The sequence below is a fragment of the Rhamphochromis sp. 'chilingali' genome, assembly GCF_963969265.1.
Source record: "Rhamphochromis sp. 'chilingali' genome assembly, chromosome: 17".
NCBI classification, from domain to species: Eukaryota; Metazoa; Chordata; class Actinopteri; order Cichliformes; family Cichlidae; genus Rhamphochromis; species Rhamphochromis sp. 'chilingali'.
The window spans coordinates 29,154,412-29,175,872 of record NC_137944.1 but is presented as its reverse complement, the minus strand read 5'-3'; the positions used below and the strand labels follow the sequence as shown (position 1 = coordinate 29,175,872).

General features: G+C 39.1%; 1 protein-coding gene across 1 annotated transcript; it reads right to left on the bottom strand.

The window, feature by feature from the left end:
* Window positions 1-619: 619 nt before the first annotated feature.
* On the bottom strand, window positions 620-21,008 carry lypla2 (lysophospholipase 2). The gene is made up of 10 exons (XM_080863448.1): window positions 20,968-21,008; window positions 12,014-12,106; window positions 9,013-9,044; window positions 6,245-6,310; window positions 5,935-5,982; window positions 5,714-5,784; window positions 4,245-4,318; window positions 4,020-4,121; window positions 3,682-3,852; window positions 620-2,656 (listed from the first exon to the last, which is right to left on the bottom strand). The coding sequence occupies exons 2-10, from the start codon at window positions 12,089-12,091 to the stop codon at window positions 2,606-2,608; spliced, it is 693 nt and encodes a 230-aa protein (XP_080719574.1). The 5' UTR covers window positions 12,092-12,106; window positions 20,968-21,008; the 3' UTR covers window positions 620-2,605.
* Window positions 21,009-21,461: the final 453 nt, after the last annotated feature.

The window sequence follows — 21,461 nt, the reverse complement described above, 5'->3', positions numbered from 1 at the left end:
GTAAAAAAACAAACTTTGTAACTAAGTGGCTGCAAAATCATCAAATTCAGATTTTGAATCCAAGGCTACATTCCTCACATGTTAATCGGATTGCAAATCCATGGTTAATCCTTAAAAAGCAAGTGGACGAAGACGCCCACAAACTATGATCAAGTTCAAGCACCGATAGGGCAGGAATGGATCACCATCAATCAATATTCGACCCAGAAGCTGATGTGCTGCATGTCAGCAAAGGTTAATGCTGACTCGGCGTAGATGTGACTTATTTATCAATAAAAGTCTTTGATGTTGTCTACGTCATATCATAGAAACATTCAAAATAATCAAGTGTTTGAAACGCTGCCCACGACCATTAAAGTATTATTAGATATTAGATTAGATTATTATTAGAGAGTAAAAATATGGAAACCCCATGAATGAGTGTGTATGAATCTGCAGATACACATTAGAAAAATGAGTGACGCTCAACTCAGACGGACTTTTTTCTTTTTTTATTATTACGCATACAGGTGTTTTGGAAAAAAAAAAAAAAAAAAGAGGAGAGACCACCTCAGCCTCACCTGAACACGTTTCCTTAATGCTCATCATTATAAACCAACACAAAAAAGGATGAGATGACAACAGTGACAAAACAACATTAAAAAAAAAAAAAAAAGTAAAAAATAAAACAAACCACAACAACACAACCCAGGAGAAAAGACACGAGACGAGAGGAACAAGTGGAATGATGAAAGAAAAAATGGCAAACACATCAAAGAGAAAATAACGGACCTAATTAGAGCAAAAAAATAAGAAAAATACACAAGGAGTCGAGGAGAGGAGACACATTCATCGAGTTGTGAACAACAATCAAAACAGATGCCTTTCATCCTTCTCTACTGGTTTTTTGTTTTTAAAACCAGGTTGGGAACAGTGATACAGCAGAACAGGAAATTAAGAAGAGAGCAAAATCAATATTCACAAAGGAAAAACTGTAAAACACCTGATATATATGTTTAAGCACACACACGACTCCTCAGAGTTACACTCCTATGTCCAAAGATCACAAGTTGTTCAAAGATTAACTTTGATTTTTTTTCACCCTTCAATTATGTTGGACCATTTTCTTGCCAAAGTGCTCCCTTTGTATAGCCATTATTTTCTAAAGTGGAATATAATAGTGTTGCTGACCTTTCCATATTTTATTAGTGGGGACCCAAAGGAGGGAGCGAGACTGTGTTGGTGTTATGGAAGAAAATGTAGAGGAAGTGTGTTTTACCAGAGGTTTAAAGAAAATAAATAGTGGAAATCAACAGGAATTCATGAAGAGGAGGAGGCTGTTAGTGGGGGTGAACCGCTGCTGAAACCAGTCATGGTGTGCAGTCTGTGCAGGTCTGCAGCCATCATCAGTCATTCGCCTTTAGGCCTAAAGGCACAAACTGAGGTACTTTCACATACAGATACATAGAAAGCAGATCAACCTGCAGGTGTGCACGCTTTGAAAGAAACAGCACAGGGTAGCACGAGTATCCACTGATTAGCTTTATTTCTGTTGGACTCTGATCATATACTTCCATGATGTTTGATCACATTTATTTAAAAAAAAGAGGAAAGAAGCAGCATGGCAGCCTTGTGTGCAAGATTTAGTAAAAAGAGCCATTGCTGTTAACGATGCAAGACCTGGACAGGCCGCAGTCATGATTGGAAAGGATGGGTTGGCGCTCACTATCCCCGAGTCAAACTCTGTTGGGTACCCAACACTGGAGTGAAGCTGCAGTCAGACCAGATAACAGAAGGGTTCAGGAGACAGGGCGGGTAGGATTGCAAGCATAAACAAATGGGGCAATTACATGGCAGGCCTCTACAAGCTTGTAGATTATGCTGCATTTTATTTGTGTTTCTACTGCTTATGTTCATGCACCCAACTTTTAGGCTGTAGTCATAAAGCAAGAATGAATAAGAAGCCAAATCCACCTTTTTTCCCCTCAAACTCATGCACCTTGAGAGCAATCACATATTAAAGTTTCACGCGACTCCACCTGTGAAGCTAAGAAGGCACGTCAAACTGCAGGAAAAAGAATTAGGATGCATAATCTGGTCTGACTGCACCTTTAAACAGCGGTGTGTTTGCAGGCGAGTACCAACCTGCTTATTTGCTCTGTGTTAATCTTGATTTTCTTGATTTACAAAGTCACACAGCAATGCCAGAAGGATAAGTGTAGCAATGAGTGAGAAGCTAAATGATGTAAAAATGAGGGGAAATGAGAATGAGGCAACAGACAGAAGTTGTAAAACAGAAGCCAAACAGGAATTTAATGTTTGAGTTTTCAGTGTTTCTCCCTCCGAAGGCTAAGACGTGTGAATGCAAGCACTTCAAATCAGTGTGTTTGACAAATCTGTTAACAGTATGAGTGTTGCTGGACCGCAGGAGAAGATTTGGTTGGTTTAGCAGTGTGGGTCAAATCATCGTTATCATCGTTACTAAATATGTGCGTGTTCGTGTATGTTTGCTGTCTCGTGGATGTGTGTGGGAGGGGGTGCTCATGGCTGTTTCCTGTGGGAGAATGGCAGAAAAGGGGTGAAAGGTCAGTGTCTCAAAGGGGGTCACAGTGGGGATGAGGTGAGGTCAGATCCGGGGCAAAAGCTTCTCGATAAATTCCTTTACAGCTGCCATCTCCTGCAAGAGAGCAGACCAAATGTTGGTACAGTGGAGAAGCTGAACAGATGATTCAGGACTCATCTCAGCTGAAAAACAGGCTGGACTGGAAATGTAACGCTGAGGCTGTTCACACAAATGGAGAGAGCAGACTCTACTTCATCAGGAAACTTAGGGTTTTTCAAGAAAAATGTGTGCAGCAAAATGTTGCACTTTTTCTGTTGCTAGTGCAGTTTTCTTTCTAGCCATCTGCTGGGCTAACAACATCAAAGCCCGTGACACTAGGAAGCTTAACAAGCTGTGCTGGAGACTCGTATATAGCCCACAGACTTCATTATTGAGAGAAGGACGTTCTGTAAACTCCTACAACCCTGTTTTTCTGCATATATATGTGTATAAATGTTTGATTTGCAAACCTTCTTTAAGACTTTTCTTTTGATTCAAGTGTCAAGCTGTTAAAATCACAGCGTTTTAGAGACATCTACATTTGAAAGAACAGCTTTAGAAGCAAATCTGAAACATTAAAAATCACGGGTAATAAAAATTGTACCAGAGACCCAAGCGGTTCTGTTTTGATCTACCTGCAAAGTTTGAGCTGGAAGAGTGCATCATGGAAAAAAAAAAAAAAAAAAACAACAACCCTTGTTTAGAGTTTATCCTCTAAATCAGGGGTGGGGGAACTCGAGGTCTCAAGGGCTGGTGTCCTGCAGGTTTTAGATGCATCCTTGATCTAATACAGCTGATTTAAATGGCTAAATTACATCCTCAAACTATCTTGAAGTTCTCCAGAGGCCTGGTAATTGTCTTCAAGATTTTTCTCTTGAAATAAAAATTTCCTTATCTTTATTTCAAGAGAAAAACCTTCATTTAAAGGTTTAATTAACATTGCCTAATTCACCCAGGTGGATGATGCAATGCTTTTGTTTTGGTGAATGTAATCAGGATGTCACAAAAATGTAAATTAGCTAAATATTTGATTCAACCTTGAAAGAAGTAAAACAAGCTTTTTAGAAGAAGTTATCAGTGTGATTTGTGAACAACAGTACCTGAGGACAGGAGCTGTGAGGGAGCCCTGGGAAGGTTTTAAAGGTAATCATTTGAGGGTTGACTATGGATTTCAGTTTTTCTGCCGTCATGGCACCAAACTGCACGGGAATCATGGCGTCCATCTCACCGTGGCACTGCAGGATTGGGAGGTTCTTATTGCCGCTTGACGCCTGTGGGACAGACATAGAAGTAGAATTTAGCTTTGAGCGTAGCTTTCTCACTAAAACCTTCTGGCAGGGTGACATGTTAAAAATCATATGAAGGTATCAGCATTGTGTTGAAAAGAGGAGCAGGCAGGGAAGGATGTTTCTCCTCTGCAGTGAAACTGTGACTGTACCGATGGGAAACTCCTGTGAAGTGGAAGCCAGCAGCTGAGGGCCACAACACCAGCCAACTGGTGCTGGCAGGTCAAGGCGGTATACAAGGACAAGGCCCCACCCTGAGGAGCAACACAGGAAGCAGACAACCTTTAATAGATGCATTTACGATATTGATCTTGTATATATAATTATGTAAATGCAATTCACAACATGTAGCACCAAGACAAAAAAAAAAAAACCACCTGAGAGAAACCGCCAAGTATTATACGGTTTGGAGGGATCCCATTTCTGGCCTCGTGCTCGATTATGGCCTTGACTGTGAGAAGCAAGAATAACCCGTTAGTGAAGCCAAACAAAGGGGTGGGTAGCGTAGAAGAAGGAAGAAATAAGTCTTATGTGGCAAATTTCCAACAAAAATGTTCCACTTGACTTCCTGTCAACTTTGCAGCTGGCTTAAAAAATGTAATCCATACTTGGCATGTGGATATTCAAAGAAAAAAGTTTTTATAGCTGCTCTGAAGAGGGTGAAGACAGTCTTCATACACAGCAGTGACATTTTATAACAGTCTAAATAAGAGGATAACAGCACACACTTTTAGAGATTTTCTCTTTGAAGTTTATTTTTTGTTTGTTTGTTTTTTACAGACAAGTACATACGCAAAGACTGAACATTTTTCACAAACTAACTAATCAGTGTCAAGAACATCCGTTTTAAATCGCCTACATAACATTAATCTTACAATCAAGTATAATCAAGCCTCTCATAGTCTTACAATTGAATTAAATTTTATTTACACAGCACCAAATCACAACTACAGTTGACTCAAAGTGCTGTATTCTTAAATGTTCATTAAATGATTAGAAAAATTGCAGGTGGTGGTGGTGGTGGTGGTGGTGGTGGTGGTGGTGGTGGTGGTGGTGGGGGGGGGGGGGGGGGGGGGGTTTAAACCTTAAATTTTTAGCAGAGTTTTTGATCTATTTAACAGCAGAGGGATTTATGATATAAGAATTTAAAGCATTTCTAAAGATTCTCCAGTCTCAAATCTGGAGGCTGGGAGGAGACCCAAATCTCTGGTGGGACAATTTGTGCCTATGAACAAGAACAATCCATCCATCAAACATTTTGCCCTGAAGTTGCACTAAAAATTTTCAGATTCATAGACTTATTTTGGAAGCTTGGCTGTTAATAATGTCATAAAGAGGGGATAATTTATAGGGTCATCTCAGGCATGCAGCTCTAGCTGTGCCTACAGAGCCGCTGCCTTCCTGGTGCTCAAACATTCTGCTTGTGAGTGGCAGCCAATCAGAAGAAATTTGTCTTAAATGTGGAGGAGCTAAAAACAGCTCATTTCAGAGTGATCTAAAAGGCTCCACCAAGGCCCAATATCACATAAAAAAGGGATTATATTGAGCTATTAGTGACAGAAATGTATTGCAGTAGAGCTGGAAAGCAGTATAATAGGTGTACTTTAAGTATTTCACATTTATATATTTAATGGTGTAAGCACCCTCTTTAGCTTAAGCTTCAAGGAGTTAAGGTGCATACAAGAGAAGATACTAACCACTAAATAGAGGGATGTAAGACCAGACTGAAGCTGCAGCAGTCTGGAAGCTTTCCAATCACCGTTTAATGACAGCGTATTAGTGCTTCCCTGCTATTATCAACCCACACACGTGGCCCTTGTTCGATATTTAAACACATTAAACTCACTGTTTTCTGCTGCCTTCTTGATTCCAGATTCGTCCTCTGGAGAGTCGGGGCTGAGACCCATGAGGTCAAACCTGCACACAAGTAAAGCCCAGCATAAGGAAAATGAATGGATACAATTGCAGTATTGTCAATGGCAATATGGGAGGCTATTGTGGTTTCCAGGGAAACAATGGCATCCAGTGTTGAGCTAAAAGGCCGCCTCTTTCATCACGCCAACTCACCACGCGGGCATCATCGACTTCATGTTGAGTGTAACGGGAATGGGGGGCCTGCAGCGGAGGAGAGGCAATGAAAACATGATGGGAAAACAGCAGCCAGGAGCTACGTTACAGTAACACATTATTAACTCCAAACGACTTGAATGACTGGCAAAAATTTGGCTTAAAACGCACCAAATAAACATTACAGAGCATTTATTTGCCTACAAGTCTTTTTTTTTTTTTTTTTTTTTTAAATCAATCCACATAAGTCCCGACAAACAAAATTCTTAGAGGCATAAATCAAATCGTGACATGAGAAAAAAAGACTTACGCGTGGGGGCAGATAAACTTGACGTGAGGCAGCCGGATCCCAGTCAAAGTATCCGCCCACCCATGCCTGACAGAAAACAGAGAGAGCAGCTCTTTGTTCCTAATCAAGCAACAGTAAAACCACTAATATGCAGCACATCCACCCCAAAAGCATTACAACCAAGTCCATGAAAGTCACTTCTACGCTGAAGTAACGCGTGTAGAAAATTATTTCTCTTGATGTACAATGATCAGCATGTGTGAAATGATTTTTCATCTCCATTACAGAGGAGCACTAAAACTGTACTGAGGACAAGCTGTCATCATGTACTGATTTAAGTCGTTTTTTAAATTAGACATTCATAATGTTGTAAGTGCTGCTTTATGAAATTCAACCACATGAATGTTGGCACCAATTACACATGACTAAAGGCCACTAAATGCATGTTATTAAAGTCAAGTGCAAAAGCAGCAAGAGCCAAATGCAGGATTTTAAAATTAATTATTGTCATTAACTCTGCATCACCACCCTCTGCTACTGTGCTGTTTATGTAATGATTTGTACATGTAGGAATGTTTCTCCTGTGAATTTTTTGCTCACATTCAGCCCAATGAAACAAACATTTAAACAAAAAAAGGGAAATAACTCAAATTATGTGAACTATAATTACAAGGGAAAAAAATCAATTAGGTGCCGCTTAAAGTGTGATCCAAAAGGTTTGGGCAGCTTTTAAGAATCAGTTCATCTTCTCTTCCATCTCTGGCCTGCTTTCAGCCTGGCTCCCATTTTTAGATCGCTCCCTGGAAATCCTGTTTTGACCACTTCATCACAGACCTCAGCTTCTCTTTCAAAGTGACATGGTTTGTGTGTGATAATGATGATAACCTATATTAAACACACATATCTGCATATACATATACACAGATATATGTGTGCATACAAAATCAACAAAATCTATGTGACATGAAATACCAACTCAATCATAATGTCCGACTTGGAGTAGGAAGGAGCAGGTACATAAATATTAATCCCTACACCATGCTCAACACTCTGTTGGTTTATCATGATCATCGGCACACCCACTTCCCTGTCTATGTCTATGTACAGACATAATGATTAACATAAATATATATATACTATCAGGCATCGTTTTCAAATTTCTCCAAAAGCAGGTTTTGGAAATTCTTTGAACTGAATAATGCTTGAACCTTGTTGCAAGTCCACTGGAAAACTGTTCCAGTTATACTCCATAAATGGAAATGCAAAACGTTTTAACTATTATCCACATATCAAGAGTCTTGGTGATGAGCTGAACCACAACACAGCAGGTTTCAGCTGAAGAGCCTGCAGTGCCCAGTCGCCCAGAAGGAATCCTGGTCAGATACCCAAACCACCTCAACTGGCTCTTACTGTGAGCCCTTCTTGAATAGTGGAGCTCTTCATCCTACCTCTAAGAGAGAATCCAGACAGCCTTTTGGAGAAAAGTACTTGTATCTGCAATTCGATTCTTTTTGCTTGACTCAGTTTGTGTCCACAGGTGAGAGCAGGAATGCAGGGTGACCAGTAAATCCTACAGAGCTCACAGTGTCCGTGCCTGAACAGGCGTCCACAGAGAAAGCAATTCACTTGCAAATTGGTTTGCAGCTGACAGGTGGTTGCTAGCAGATAGTTCAGGCTCTGGTTACCTAGGCAACCCTCTAATATATTTACTACCCTATAATACGGTATGTCAATCAGTGGTAATCTTTGCTCTCAGTGGTAGTCACTTCAATCACTCGCCTTGAAGTTGAGAAACTGCAGACTCGCTTTGTGTTTGCCTGGCATCACATGAAATCGCTGAATATCGCAGACTTTCTACATTGTTGCCATGTTACTGCTAGCTGTTTCCTGTGTGGACGCCTCTTAACCCTAGAACACTAATGTCGCGTGATTTTCATCAAGTGTTGGATAAAAATTACTTAGTGGTAATTTCCAAGGGAATTCATATGGTAAAACATTTATAGTCAGCTGGTCTTTTGTTTTAAAAACTTTTCCCACAGATGTCAGAGATTCAGTGAGAATGCACCTTTACTTGACAAGGCTAATGTGTCCCAGGAGTGAGTGGACAGTTTCGTCATTTCTTTGTTTTATTGGGTATATTATATCGGATAAAAATATACCCAGCATTAGTGATAGTGTTACAAAACTGGACGTTAGTGTTGTGGGGTTAAAGCAGGCATTATAATTGCAGCTTGCTTGATGTATGCCTGTAGGTTGTATTCACAATTGCTGCACTGTTGTGTATTGTCTCCAGAGATGAATCCGCACTAAGAGAGCCTAACACTCACCATTCGATAATGAAAACTGCATCTCTCTGACCCAAGCGCACCCTAGCATACTTTATGCCTTTATGTTGCTACATGAATGCTTTTGGGTTTTTCCTCCACCATACACTCTGAATTTGTCCCTGTAACATTTTGAGCTGTGCGAGGGAAACCTTTAACCAGAAATGATGTGGTCTGTAGGTGATGGCATTTGAGGCTCTGCTCATCACCTGTTCTATTCACCAAAAGCAGCTCCCTCAGATTTGGCTCAAAATACAAATCTTGGTAAATGACTGTTTTGACAAAAGAGGTAAAAATACGAGTGGTCAGACAAAACTCCAACAGGGCGATCTACAAAAAAAAAAAAAGCGGCCCAAAGGTGCACAAGAAGATATCCTTCAAGGTATGATCAGAAACTTTTTAACTGCAAACTGGAACTGAACTTTTTAACTGCACCTCACAGAAAACAGAAATAAAGTTACTCACCCTGAGTCTCCCAAACCATGAAGGAAGATCACCTGCAGCACAGATGGAGACAGCAGAATTATTTTCTCTTACACAGGCTTCACAAATAAATGGGAAACACTTCCTTCTAAATGCAGACACAGAGGCCTTATCTGTTCCCAGTACTGATTGGTAACAGAAACTTTTCTTCCTGTGATCTGGACAGTATGTTCAAGTCCATCTTGCACTTCACAGATGAAAAACAAAAAAAAAAAACCCTCTTTGATCTTCAATACAATTTACCAGCCTTCTGGACACACAGTGCTACAGCTACAAGTTTGCAGAAGAAAACCAGGTGCCAGTCTTACATTCCTACCAAGATCTACTCTCACTGCGAGTTTCCACACATGATACTTCCTGCAGAGAAACCATGAAAGGGACTAATGACAGTTCAGAAGACTGGCAACTCGATGTTTGTTTGCTAGAAGTCAGAGAATTGGCTCTTTGCGCAGATCAAAACACTTTTCTTCCATGTAGGGTTCAGAGCTGGAACAGTCAGCTTTGATCCTGATGTTTAACAAAACCCTGCACAGTATCCAGTAACAGCCTGATAAGAGACTTGTTTAATTTTCACTCTGAGATCCAGCTGAGTGTTGACACAATGGGCCTGATTACTCTGCTGTAGAGCTGGGCGATATGAGATTTTTTCATATCACGATATGTTTTTTTCATTTCAGGCGATAACGATATCTATCACGATATAAGCCAAATAACTATATTTGTAAGATTTAAATGTGCCGTTGCTCACAAGTAAAATGTGAAATAATCAGCAGCTTGTTTTTATTTATTTATTATATTATTTATTTCCCATAATAAGTTCAACAGGGTAGATGTACTTAAGGAACATGAGACTTTTTCAGATAAATAAAGGCAAATATTGCAAACTACACAAAAGGCAGCCGCTAAAGCGTTTAAGTTTCAAAATAGAACAAACGAAACAGACTAAATTGTCAATTCCACTTAGAAACAAAATATTAATTCTAAAAATAAATCTTAGTTTGTTTTACAGAAGAACAGACAAAACTGACTAACTTTTGTCAATATCAAATAAACTGAGAACTAAAAGGAAATTCTCAATCTCTCCTTGTTGTATAGCTGAGCTTTTCAAACAGTTTTAACAGTTACTTTAGTCTGACAAAAGCCGAATGACGAATTAGCGCTTCCAGTCAGAGACTGAGGCTACGTCCACACGTACACGGGTATTTTTGAAAACTGAGATTTTCCGTTTCCGTTTTAAAAAATAATCCCGTCCACACATAAAGGCAGAAATGAAGGAAAACGCTGCTATGAACATGCCAAAGCAGCAGGTGGCGCTAGATTCCTAACCGTGCAGAAATGTTGGCCAATCAGAAGTCTAGAAGCCTCGGTGGGAAAAAGTAAACAAAGCTGGGGCATAGAAGCAGAACCGAGTCGTATGTGTGGAGGGACAGTAACTGTGTGTATATGTAAGCATTTAAACACTGCAGAGAGTAGAATTAACAGTATTGTAGAAATTCATTTCACCGAAACAATAACGTGGCGCACAGTGTGACGCATGCACCAGTTCATTGTATTTCCAGACTTGCTTTCGGCACAATTTACAGTGCACGCTACTCTGTTTTTTGTCAGACTTGAAATAGCCGAAATACCTTCACACTACGGAACTTCTATGGCTCTTCCGTTCGACAATCTCTCCGGCGTTGGAACCATTATCTGTTTTCTCTTCGGTCACGCTCGGTTGATTTTTCTAGTCGGCACACTCATTTCCTCTATTACCCGCTGGCTGCTTCCCAAACAAACACACATGCGGCTTGGCACTTGTGCTGTACGTTACAAGTCACGCGACGTGACGCTGCGGCTGTGATTGGTTCGGCTCTGTGCTACTTAATTTGGATTGGCTGATCTTTTTTTTTTTTTTTTTTTTTTTTTTTAAGAGGACAAGAGCGGCGAGGTCTATCGCGATAGCTTAATTTCTCTATCGAGTAAAAGTTATATCGCGATACATATCGTTATCGTTCTATCGCCCAGCTCTACTCTGCTGTAACACTCGTTACATGTGCTGCTGCAGGTGAAGCTACAGGTGAGCCATAAAACAGGACTGGCACGGCTACAGAAGTACAAAAAGTCCAATTTCTTGATATTGATCACAGTGCTGGGTGGAAATTTGTATCTCTATCTGTGTCTCTATGTGTTAGCCCTGCAACAGACTGGTGACCTATCCAGTGTGTACCCTGCCTCTCGCCCTATGGTAGCTGGGATAGGCGCCAGCACCCGCCAGTTCTATATTTGTTCTAACTACATTTCAAGAAATGTTTGATTATTGTTTTTATTAGGCCCTCAGATGGGTCAATAATTGGCAGCAACACAGATTTGCATGCATTTTAGTTTTTTTCGTGCTGTCAGATATAAAGCAAACTGACATTCGTGATCCCAAGGACATGTCCCCAGGACCCTCTGAGGGCTAGTATTGATTTGTGGGTCTTTGTGTAGGTGGCTTATTATTTAGTCAGGTGTGTAAAATAAATGAAAGTTTTAAAAATAACATTTTAATGTGATCCTAAAAACAAAAAAAAATTAAATGACAAAACCACACTTAATCGGGAGCTTGTTCTGCTTTTAGGTAAGTATATAAACACCATTTTTTCTGCGACTGTTATGGGTTTTTATTTATTTATTTTTTTTTTTAATTTAAATTACACCTGTCTTGTTAGCCTGAATGTTTCCACAGCACAGATGTGACACCAAGGTTCACCATACTTCACAGAAGTGTGAAGTGCCGCTCAGAAACAATTTCCATTCGGTCTTACGCCAAACTTCGTGTCACAAGTGACAGCTTTGAGTACCTCATAGTCTTTGTCTCACCTGTTTTTCTGTTTCTAGTTGGGCAGAGTTGCCCAAGCAGCCAAAGTCAAAATTAAAAGCACTGTTTGATTAAGGCCACAAAAAACACTCCAGCAGCGTTTGAGGTAAATAAAGTTATATTAGGTTTTGTGCTTTCACTCACCGCCGCGGTCTCCTTCTCCACCCCAGACACCGTCACAGCCTCGGCGAGCAGCGGCACAGACATGTTGTTGCCACACATACACTGTAAGAGGTGCTGGAGACAAAAACGAGAACAGAAAAAAGAAAAAAAAAAGATTTCAGCTGCCTGCAGATTGCACAGTGAGAAGCGACTTCAAGCTAAACAAAATGCTTCATTTAACATTCACACATTTTGAGATAATTTAAGCATTTTCACAGTTTTCAGTCCTTCGCGTTAACTCTAAGACTTTTTACACAGCAGATCAAAACTGTAAAATCCGCTCAAAGTTCATGGCAGCTTCTTTTATTCCTGTAGCAGAGAAGGAAGTTGAGTCACGACACTAATCTTCCGGAGCTTTTTCTGGAGGATACATGTTTTTAATACTAGAAATCACTGGATATCACACAGCTCCTTTACTCCAACAGAATCAGCTCTAATCTCAAATCAAACTGGTTTAATAATATAACATTTTCATATTCGCCTAACAAGCAAAAGATCATCAGTTTGATGGTGTTATGGTGACCTCTCACGAATAAGGGAGCACCAGAAAGTAGCTTCTTCACTCATATTCTAGTTTTTCTGTTTCATTTATATTTGGAACAGTTCTTGCTTTTACTTTCTCTTTCTATCTTTGTCATTGTCATCCAACAGCCTCCTTGTGGATCTTGAATGTGCCCCAGGGGCTTGAAACTACTCATGATCTGGCATATTGGATGGCTTTGCAGAAGACAAAAATTACAAAGGAGGAGGGCTTAAACTTTGGACTCTGACATGTTCTCTAGAACCAAGTTGACAAAAATTTATCAAGATGAACCAGGTTAACTTAATAGTTAATTTAATCAGAGGCAGAGGTCTGAATCACAGTCAGCTTTAATACACGCAGCCTTCATACTGACATTACCCACGGTATACCACACTCCACCAAAGCGAGGTGTTTAAACCATGCTGATTGATTGTAAATCTGATTGATTTACATTCTTTGATTTACTGCAGCAGGATTTATTTTACCTGGCTGAATGTGGAAAAACTAAGAGGAACCAGATGAAGATTCAGTTATTTATTGAATTTATTTATTCAGTTATTTATTGTATTCAGTTATTTCTTACAATGTCCACTCAGAGCTCAGTTTATACTTGTTGCGCGGCTCTCAGATTTTGTACCCTGGGAGGCTCGGCTGAGATGAAAGGTGCGAGCGTATGATACTGTCAGTCTTTGCTACGATTTCAATGATAAATCACTATTGAAGCTCAGATGTTTTCAGATTACAGAGAGGGAGAGACAGCTTTCTGTTTGTTGATGTGTGTTTTTTTATGAGTGTTGCCATTCATACATGCATTCATGGTAATGGTTACTAGGCTGTGATATCGTCACAGGTGGAGAAGCCAACAATAAATGCAATGATCACAAACTTATTTTAAGAGCAAACTGTGCTGCATGAGTCCTGTGAACTTAAAATAGTTCCATTAATATAACGTGCAACTGTAAATTTATTTGGCAATAAAATTAGAGATGCGCACGACCAGAACAGTTCTGCCCGCTACTCAGCAACAAAAAGCTGTTTGCAGCTATGACCAACCTACAACAGACATAGCGCAGAAGCATAAATCTCTTAGATCTCACATGGTTAAACTACTTTTTCATATTTTCTTAATTTACAACGGTTATAAATTAGTAATGATTTGCAAACCAAGTCAGACTGTGACTGTAACCACTGCACAAAGGTTGACTCCTATCAGGTGACCTGTGCAATCGCAAGTGGTCGTGAGTGTGCAATGCCCTCAAACCTGCGAGCAACCATTTAGTCACCGCAAGTTCCAGCCGGTTGCAGATTGTAAACAAAATTCAATGAAATCATCTGGCAGCCGCCGACTGTTTCAATGTTTTTTAAGTAACATTGGTTTTTCTGTAAGTTTTCTTTACATCAGCTGTGACAGAGTAAACAGATGTACAGACATGCTGCTAGTAGCACATGCTGCTACTAGCAGCATGTAAGGTAGCATTGCTAAGGTTAACCAGTTTAACTAATCTGACATCAAGCAATTTATGAGACTTTCAAATATGATCTGATAACTGAAAAACATATTTAATGATTTGAAAAGGCGCTTAAATAAACACACATTATCTGTACAGACATATCTGAACTTGGCCTGCCACACTGGGGTTAATTTAGCCTCCTTTTGGAATGCTTTCTTATTTTCAGACTCATCTATTACTCTTATTTTCTTCTCCTGTTTAACTGACCAGTAAATCAGTAGCCAGGAACATCACTAAAAACACCGAGTTGGGTGTACTGTATTATAAAGAACACGGGCCAATATATGGAAATCATGCTGGTAGAGCTATATTTACACTGGATTATGAAGTTCATTACATTTCTCCTTCTCTAAGCCTCACTGCTCATTCAATACCAAATGTTCACCTCCCCAGGATGTATTCAAATATTTAAATAGAGCACAGCCTATTCAAACCAGGGGCTGTGCAGATGCATGTCGAGAGTTACTTGCGTGTAGCTCAGAAGGACTGGATGTTATTTGGACATCAGCGGTGACATTCAACAGCTCTCTGTGTCAGTTATAAAAACCTCATTATCAGTGCAGCCATTCATTTGTCACACGGGAACAACAAAGGTCAACATATCGCTCACACATGCAAACACATAATGGAGCTGCTGGTGAAGGTAAAGCAGTCAGTAAAAAAAAAAAAGCATTTGTGCCATGCAGGTTTCTGTAGTCAGCAACTGAATAGACTCATCAAATAAACTAAATGCCCTCTCTTGACTGTAAAATGGACCGCTGACTGGCGCGATTCAGCCGTCAATAACAGGCAGGAGATCAGGTTGTTGTTTTACAGTAAAGTCCAGCAGTAAAAGCCTCTAACATCCTGATGTTGTTGGACAGGATATGGGAGACGGGACGGGTGGGTCAGACAGCAAACTGTCCAATTGGTAAACGGGCAACAAGGAGACAAAGAAATATGGAAGCACAAAGGTTAATGTATAAACCTTCAGCGCCTCGGCTGTTAAAATTTCACAGATGTTGAGATCAAGCAGCTAAATGCTGCACGTGCTGTCAGTACCAGGTGACAAATCATTAGCTGAAGGTCATATCTGCAGCCGAAATATGTGAAATCCGAAGTGTGGACAATAGAAGTCTGTTCGTTTTTGCATCAACTGATAAATGAGTACTAGATTAATAATGAATGGGCAAGCTGCAGGAAATAGCCTTTTTTTTTAATGGTAAACAGGATTAGCAGGGCAAAGAGTGAAAATTTGTTGTAAAGTTAACATTTTGTGTTTTCCAACAAATTGTGCTGCTTTTTCTGCACAGAGTGAATATGCATGAAAAAAAAGGTACTTCTACATCCAAACAACTTGTTAAAAACTAAAAGAATATTGCTGCTCAGCTCTCAAAATCTGAATATACAAAATAATATGTTCAGTGAGCTATTTATGCTAAAAGACCACCAGATTAATAACTGATTCCTTACAACTTATAAACATCAAAGAATTACATTTTTCTATCTAAACACATTTAACTTAAATAAATATTTGGAACTCTAAGGAATATAAGTATTTAATATTTCATTAAAAAAGGCACAAGTTAGATAACTGATAGATTTTGATGGACAGGTTAAAATCGTCTTGATCTCGAGGTTGGAAGCCATTTGACTAAAATCCCAAATTTTATTTCTGAATTTTTCAGTGTAATTAAGCTCCTTTCTTCTAGGTCATTCCATGCTGCTTCATCAAACTATCTGAAAAAAATCCAGGGTAAAAATAAACTTCTTGATGGGAATTTCAAAAAAAAAATATTCAGGTATCTATCATCAGTTTTCTCAAGGGATAAAGAGAGAAAAATATCTAAAAATACCACTAACATTATTTTTGAGCAGCCATTTTATTCAATATTTTTATGAAATTCTATGTAAAACTAATTTAACTGCTTCACGAATATGGACTCTAAAAAGTGCAGTGTAGTAATGAAGTATTTGTAAGCGGCCAACGCATGTGGTAGCACATTATGTGTCAGCTACCTTGTGGTTGTGTTTTTATGCAGCGACAGTCAATAGAAACAAAATGCTGGGACTTCATTCCCCTTCTATGTTTCATATTTATCCCTCAAGTTTTTCAGATTCCTTGTACATTTCCATCACACCATTTCTGGTAGCTTCAGCAATCCCGCTCAAGGAATTGCCATCATTTTGGAGTCATTATTATTAATAATTATTAATTATTATTATTGGGGGGAATTGACAGTACTGAACAGGCCACTCACAATAGTTTTGGTCTGCGTCAATGTGACATTTACTTTACATTTCTAGAGAGTTGCAGGTCAGGTTACGGCAGAGGGGTTTCAGATGGGTTTGCAGTTATGACGTAGCTATGATGTAGACATTCATCTGAAGCATAAATTCCCACAAAGTCCCTACACTGAAGATAAATAAAAATGATTTTTTTCCCCCTCATATTCATGCCTTCATATGTGTGAAACCATTCACCTGACCATTTTAAATAATAGTATGTGACTTGTATGTAAGAAACTGAATAAAATATTCTCTAAAAGCCAAAGTGAGGTTTTTACAGACCACAAAATCTGCTATCAGTGATCGGGTGTTCAAATATTTCAGGAACTTCAAGCATCCATCATTCCATCTTAACATGAGCTCCACTCCTGTAGTCCAATTTCACAGACCAGATATTTACCCTAAAAATTTGAAGGACCTCTCTTCAGTAGTTAACTTTAAAATCATGATACTAGAAGAACATCTAAAAATACCTGAGCAATTTTTTACATTTTGTTTCAATTCTATTATATACATCATTCCTCTGGATATATATATATATATATTATTTATCATTATCTCTTCTGTACAATTTAAAATGAGCTTACTGTATTTAATTTTATTGTGCTATTTTACATAATATTTTGGCTGCTCAAACATGAAAATGTCGCAACCTATAAATACAAATACAAAATTGTTCACCTTGTCTTATAAACTTGTTCTCCTGGTTAAGTAAAAATGGAAAACAGACCTCATTTCTGAGTTTTTTCTGCAAAAGATTTTAAACTGAGTAGGAATTGCTCTTTTTTTTTAAGAAACACACAAGAATCCAATTAAAGAGCTTGCTTTAAATAAATACTAATCCAGCATTAACAAATTGAATTTAGCTGCACTCCAGACGCTGACAGGGAACAGGCAGAGACATAGAGTGGGCAGCATGAATGCAGAAGTGAAAGAAAGAAAGATGATAAGAAGATAAACGGAGGAGTGCAGGTACAATCGGACAATCTGTTCAAACAAGTAGGACGAGCTCAGGAAACATGGTAGCATAAGCAAAGAAACAATTAATCTCCGTTATACAGTTTTTTCTACCTGTTATTGTTCAGCAGATTTACAATGACCCATAACCCAGAGACCCAGCACAAAGCATTGTGTGGGCTTTCAAAGTAGGCTCCAAGAAACAACGGCTCACTCACTCTCTATGTGCTTCTGGAGGAGGCTGCTGGTTAAAAATAGTGTACCACCATCAAGTCCAATTCAAGCTGCGTCTTAAAAAAAATGAAACAAGCCTCGTTTTATTTAACTCTGCAGTTTCCATCATCAAAAATCTCTCACTTTACTCAATAATTATGTAAAACAAAGCAGCCAAAACGTTCATATTTATGCATCATGCCACAAATGGTAACCAGTTATGGAATGACGAGAAGAACGGCATCTAAAATATGCCGGAAATTTTACAAATCATGTGCTCCAGGGGCCAATCTTTTGCCTTTACACTAAATGTTTAGCTTGATTATATGTTTAAAGCTCACAAACACTAAAACTGAAACCACTGATAACATTCCAGTACTCAAAGATTTACAGCCAGGACCAACACCTCAGCATCAGAAATGAAGATCTGTTTCCTGATGTTCAATTAAAAATTATCCCAAATTGCATTTCAGATTTACATCAGTTCAAGTCTTTCTGGTTCTATCTCCAAAATAATGAGGATCTGCTGCTTTTTTCACAGTTTTGTTTGACTGCAAATTCTAGCATTCCCGGTTCTGAACAGTTTTTTCTTTTTAATTTCAAACAGGTTTTCATTGTATTTTCAAAAACTGGTGGCAGTGTTTCTAACCTGTTAGTTTAAGCTAAGCTAAACATCATAAACAACTGCTTCCCTCCATTCTACAGTGGACTGCAGTCAGAGAAATAAAGGATACTTTATTTACTTACTTAGATACTTTAACCGCGTAAGAACAATTCTTATTATTTGCCGTGCCCCATTACAATTTGAAATAATTCCCTCTGATGTTGTCTCTCGTTAAACGTTAACTCCCCACCAGGAAGTAGATGCTTTAATTCAAAGCACGTTTATTTTGTGTCACTGTTCAATCTGTTTAAATCAAACTGTTATTTCACACATGGTGTGGTGCGTGTGAGCAGATGTGAACACGGTAATCACACTCAGGTGCAGTAACTGCACTGAAGGGAGCTTGGAGGGGGTAGTCTGAGTCAGTTTCGAAAGAACTCCAGACAGGTTTGTTATAGTGAAGAGGTCAATGCTGCAATTTTGAGCTAAATACCTTCCTGTTGAGTACCATAGATATATAGAGTACACAAACTGAAACAACTAGCCATAAAATGAACCAAGTGAAGTAACTTCCCCACCTCGTACTGTAGTCCAAGAAAACTGCACTTTTCCTGCTCCCATCCCAAGTAAACAAATTAGAGGTGAGAAAATGCTATTAAGAACACTTCAAGTGACCAAGCGCGGTCATTTATGATCCCGCTGTAAATTTATATGTGCTATTGTGATGCGTTTAATTCGTACCATGAATGTTATCAGTCTACTTCTGCAATTTTTCACAATAACTTCGGAGTATTTTATAATAATTGATAAACGACATGGAGAGGATAGCATAAAGGTACTTTTTGTAACACACACACATATAATATATGCATGTTTTTCTATACTGAATGCTATGATTGTAATTTTCCATTTCTAATCACGACAGTGAACCATGAATAACAGACATACAATAACAACACGTGCTGCAGTGGAAGCCTTGAGGCAGATGTCCAAAGAGATGATGAATTAGTATTTTAAACACAACACATCTACAAACAACATGTTTGTTAAGATTTGGTGTGATGCAGACACCTGGTAGTGAAGGATAAAAGTAAAACTGCTAGTAATGTGTTATTGATCAAACTCTTCCTTTAATAACCACTCCATCTGTTCTTTTTTTTGGAATTAAAAATAACACAAGTACATTGCAATACATAAAACTCTCAAACATATTTTCCGTTTTAAAATAAATAAAGTATTTTTCTTTACCACTTTTATTGAAACAAACACTAACCACAGGTTTGTAATAAGGAGCAGCAGAGATTGCATAAATAAAGTTGCTTCTGATAATTTTTAAAATGTATTTTTCAATAAAAATGATTAAAAACCATAATCAGTTAAATTAGAAACATTTTTTAGACATCTTTCGTAGCAAAAAAGTATTTCTATATAAAAGGTACATCTACATAAAATATAAAAACTGTCTTTTTAGTCTGTAAAATAGCTTTGTCTCAAGAGCTAACAAGACTTGTTTGTTCTTCTTAAAGTATAATAAATACACATTTTCCATCAATCGCGTTGGATATCATATTAAAGAAATTTGACCTCACTATTGATCAAAATCATTGTAACTTCGTGCCGTAATTTTGCTATTTTTGCCTATACAGAACACTCAAAAGTTACTGAATCAGGCAGGAAATGTAACCACTAATGCTGTAACACCACACTGCATTATCACATCATAGTATCTCGATTTATAGTTCATCTTTCCCTGATTTTAAAGGGTGTAATGTGATGAAGTGACACTTAGAAAAAGCACTACTCCAGTGTTGACTGACCGAATGATTAACTATATTCAATGAAAAGCAGCAGCTCCCACCACTACTTTTAGGTAAAACAGGCCAAAAAAAGAAAGAAAATGTAGCCTGTTTGGACATCACGAGTCTCCATCCTGCGTGACTCCAATTACATTTAAATCAAACACAAAAACCAGAGGCGTGCTGCAGTGTGTGCACGTCAAAGACACACACACACACACACACACACACACACACACACACACACACACACAGCAGCAGCAGGCTGCTGCACTCAGCTCAGTGGCTACGGATGGCTGGCAAACAACAGGATAATATGCGGCAGTGAGTGACAGGCACCCCCCCACCACCACCAAACACACCACCATCCTACTCCCCCTCCACCACCAGCAGTAGCAGCAGCTAACCCCGCTCCCCGCCTGCTGATGGAGGGTTACAGCTCGGCTGGCTAGCTGATGTCAAAGAAGACAAAGCGAAATTTGTAGAACGCCTCACGGCATCGGATAAAATGAGTTGATATGGGTGTGTGAAGCAGAGGAAGCGGGTGGTGTCGAACAGGAAAGAGACAATGAATGGCTGAAGCTTAGCACTGATATGCGCCTCATCCTTATCCTCGGTAGTGATGGCATTCAGCAGCGCAAAGCCTCTGCTGCCCCAAAAACACACACTGCCTGACTCCCGACCATGCGCTCGGGTTTAATCCAGGTTTAGCCGACCACACACCCACACACACACACACACACACACACACACACACACACACACACACACACACACACACACACAAAATAACCGGGAACAGTGGGAGTACAGCTGCTACTAGCTAACGTCGCGCACGCGCGCGCACACACACACACATTAACTGTATTGTCTCCAACCGGTGTGTCTCTGTTTTTGGTTACTTCGGACAAACGTTACGAATCAAATTCAGACCCCAAACCCCGCCCGTTTTTAGGAGACCCTTTAAGCACTAAAAGGACCCCGTTAAGGTCCCATTCGAGTAAGGATAAATGATTTAAAATTACACCCACGGCCCGCTAGCTAACACAGACTCATACACTCACCGCTTTGCTGTCCCAGTTCACGACGGAGCGGAACTTCCGCTACTGGCCGCTCACAAGCAAGGGGCGGTAAAGTGCGTGGAGACGTCATCGTGTAACCACGCCCGCTGTGGTCCGCATACTCTTGCTTTTATTATTCTTATTTTAATGTAATTTTTTTCAGTTTTACATTATATCCAAATTAGGGAGTAAATGTGAGCGATTCTATATTTTTACTTCGAGTTAAAAAATCTTCACAAATAATCCCATTAACTGCATATATAGCTTTACTAACTGCCCACTGTTAACACCGTTATTGCACAAACGTCTTTTTTGAATGACTATGCTTATATTTAACACATATACTTTTTTCTGTATCCATAAAAGATATTCTAAAATGTTCCAATTTCATTAACTATGGTTTTCGATCATTTTTATAAAAAACAAAAATCACTAGTCACTAGAATAAAACATTAAAGCTCTAGATGTGTTTGAATAGCTAGTACCAGGCTGAATCT

Bases quoted from the DNA above. Each gene is read 5' to 3' on its own strand.
- lypla2 (XM_080863448.1), bottom strand. From the start codon at position 12,091: ATGTGTGGCAACAACATGTCTGTGCCGCTGCTCGCCGAGGCTGTGACG. The intron at 6,311-9,012 runs GTGAGTAACTTT...GTTTTCTGTCAG, and splicing joins CATGGTTTGGGAGACTCAGG to GCATGGGTGGGCGGATACTT. The intron at 3,853-4,019 runs GTACAGTCACAG...TCTGTCCCACAG, and splicing joins TTCACAGGAGTTTCCCATCG to GCGTCAAGCGGCAATAAGAA.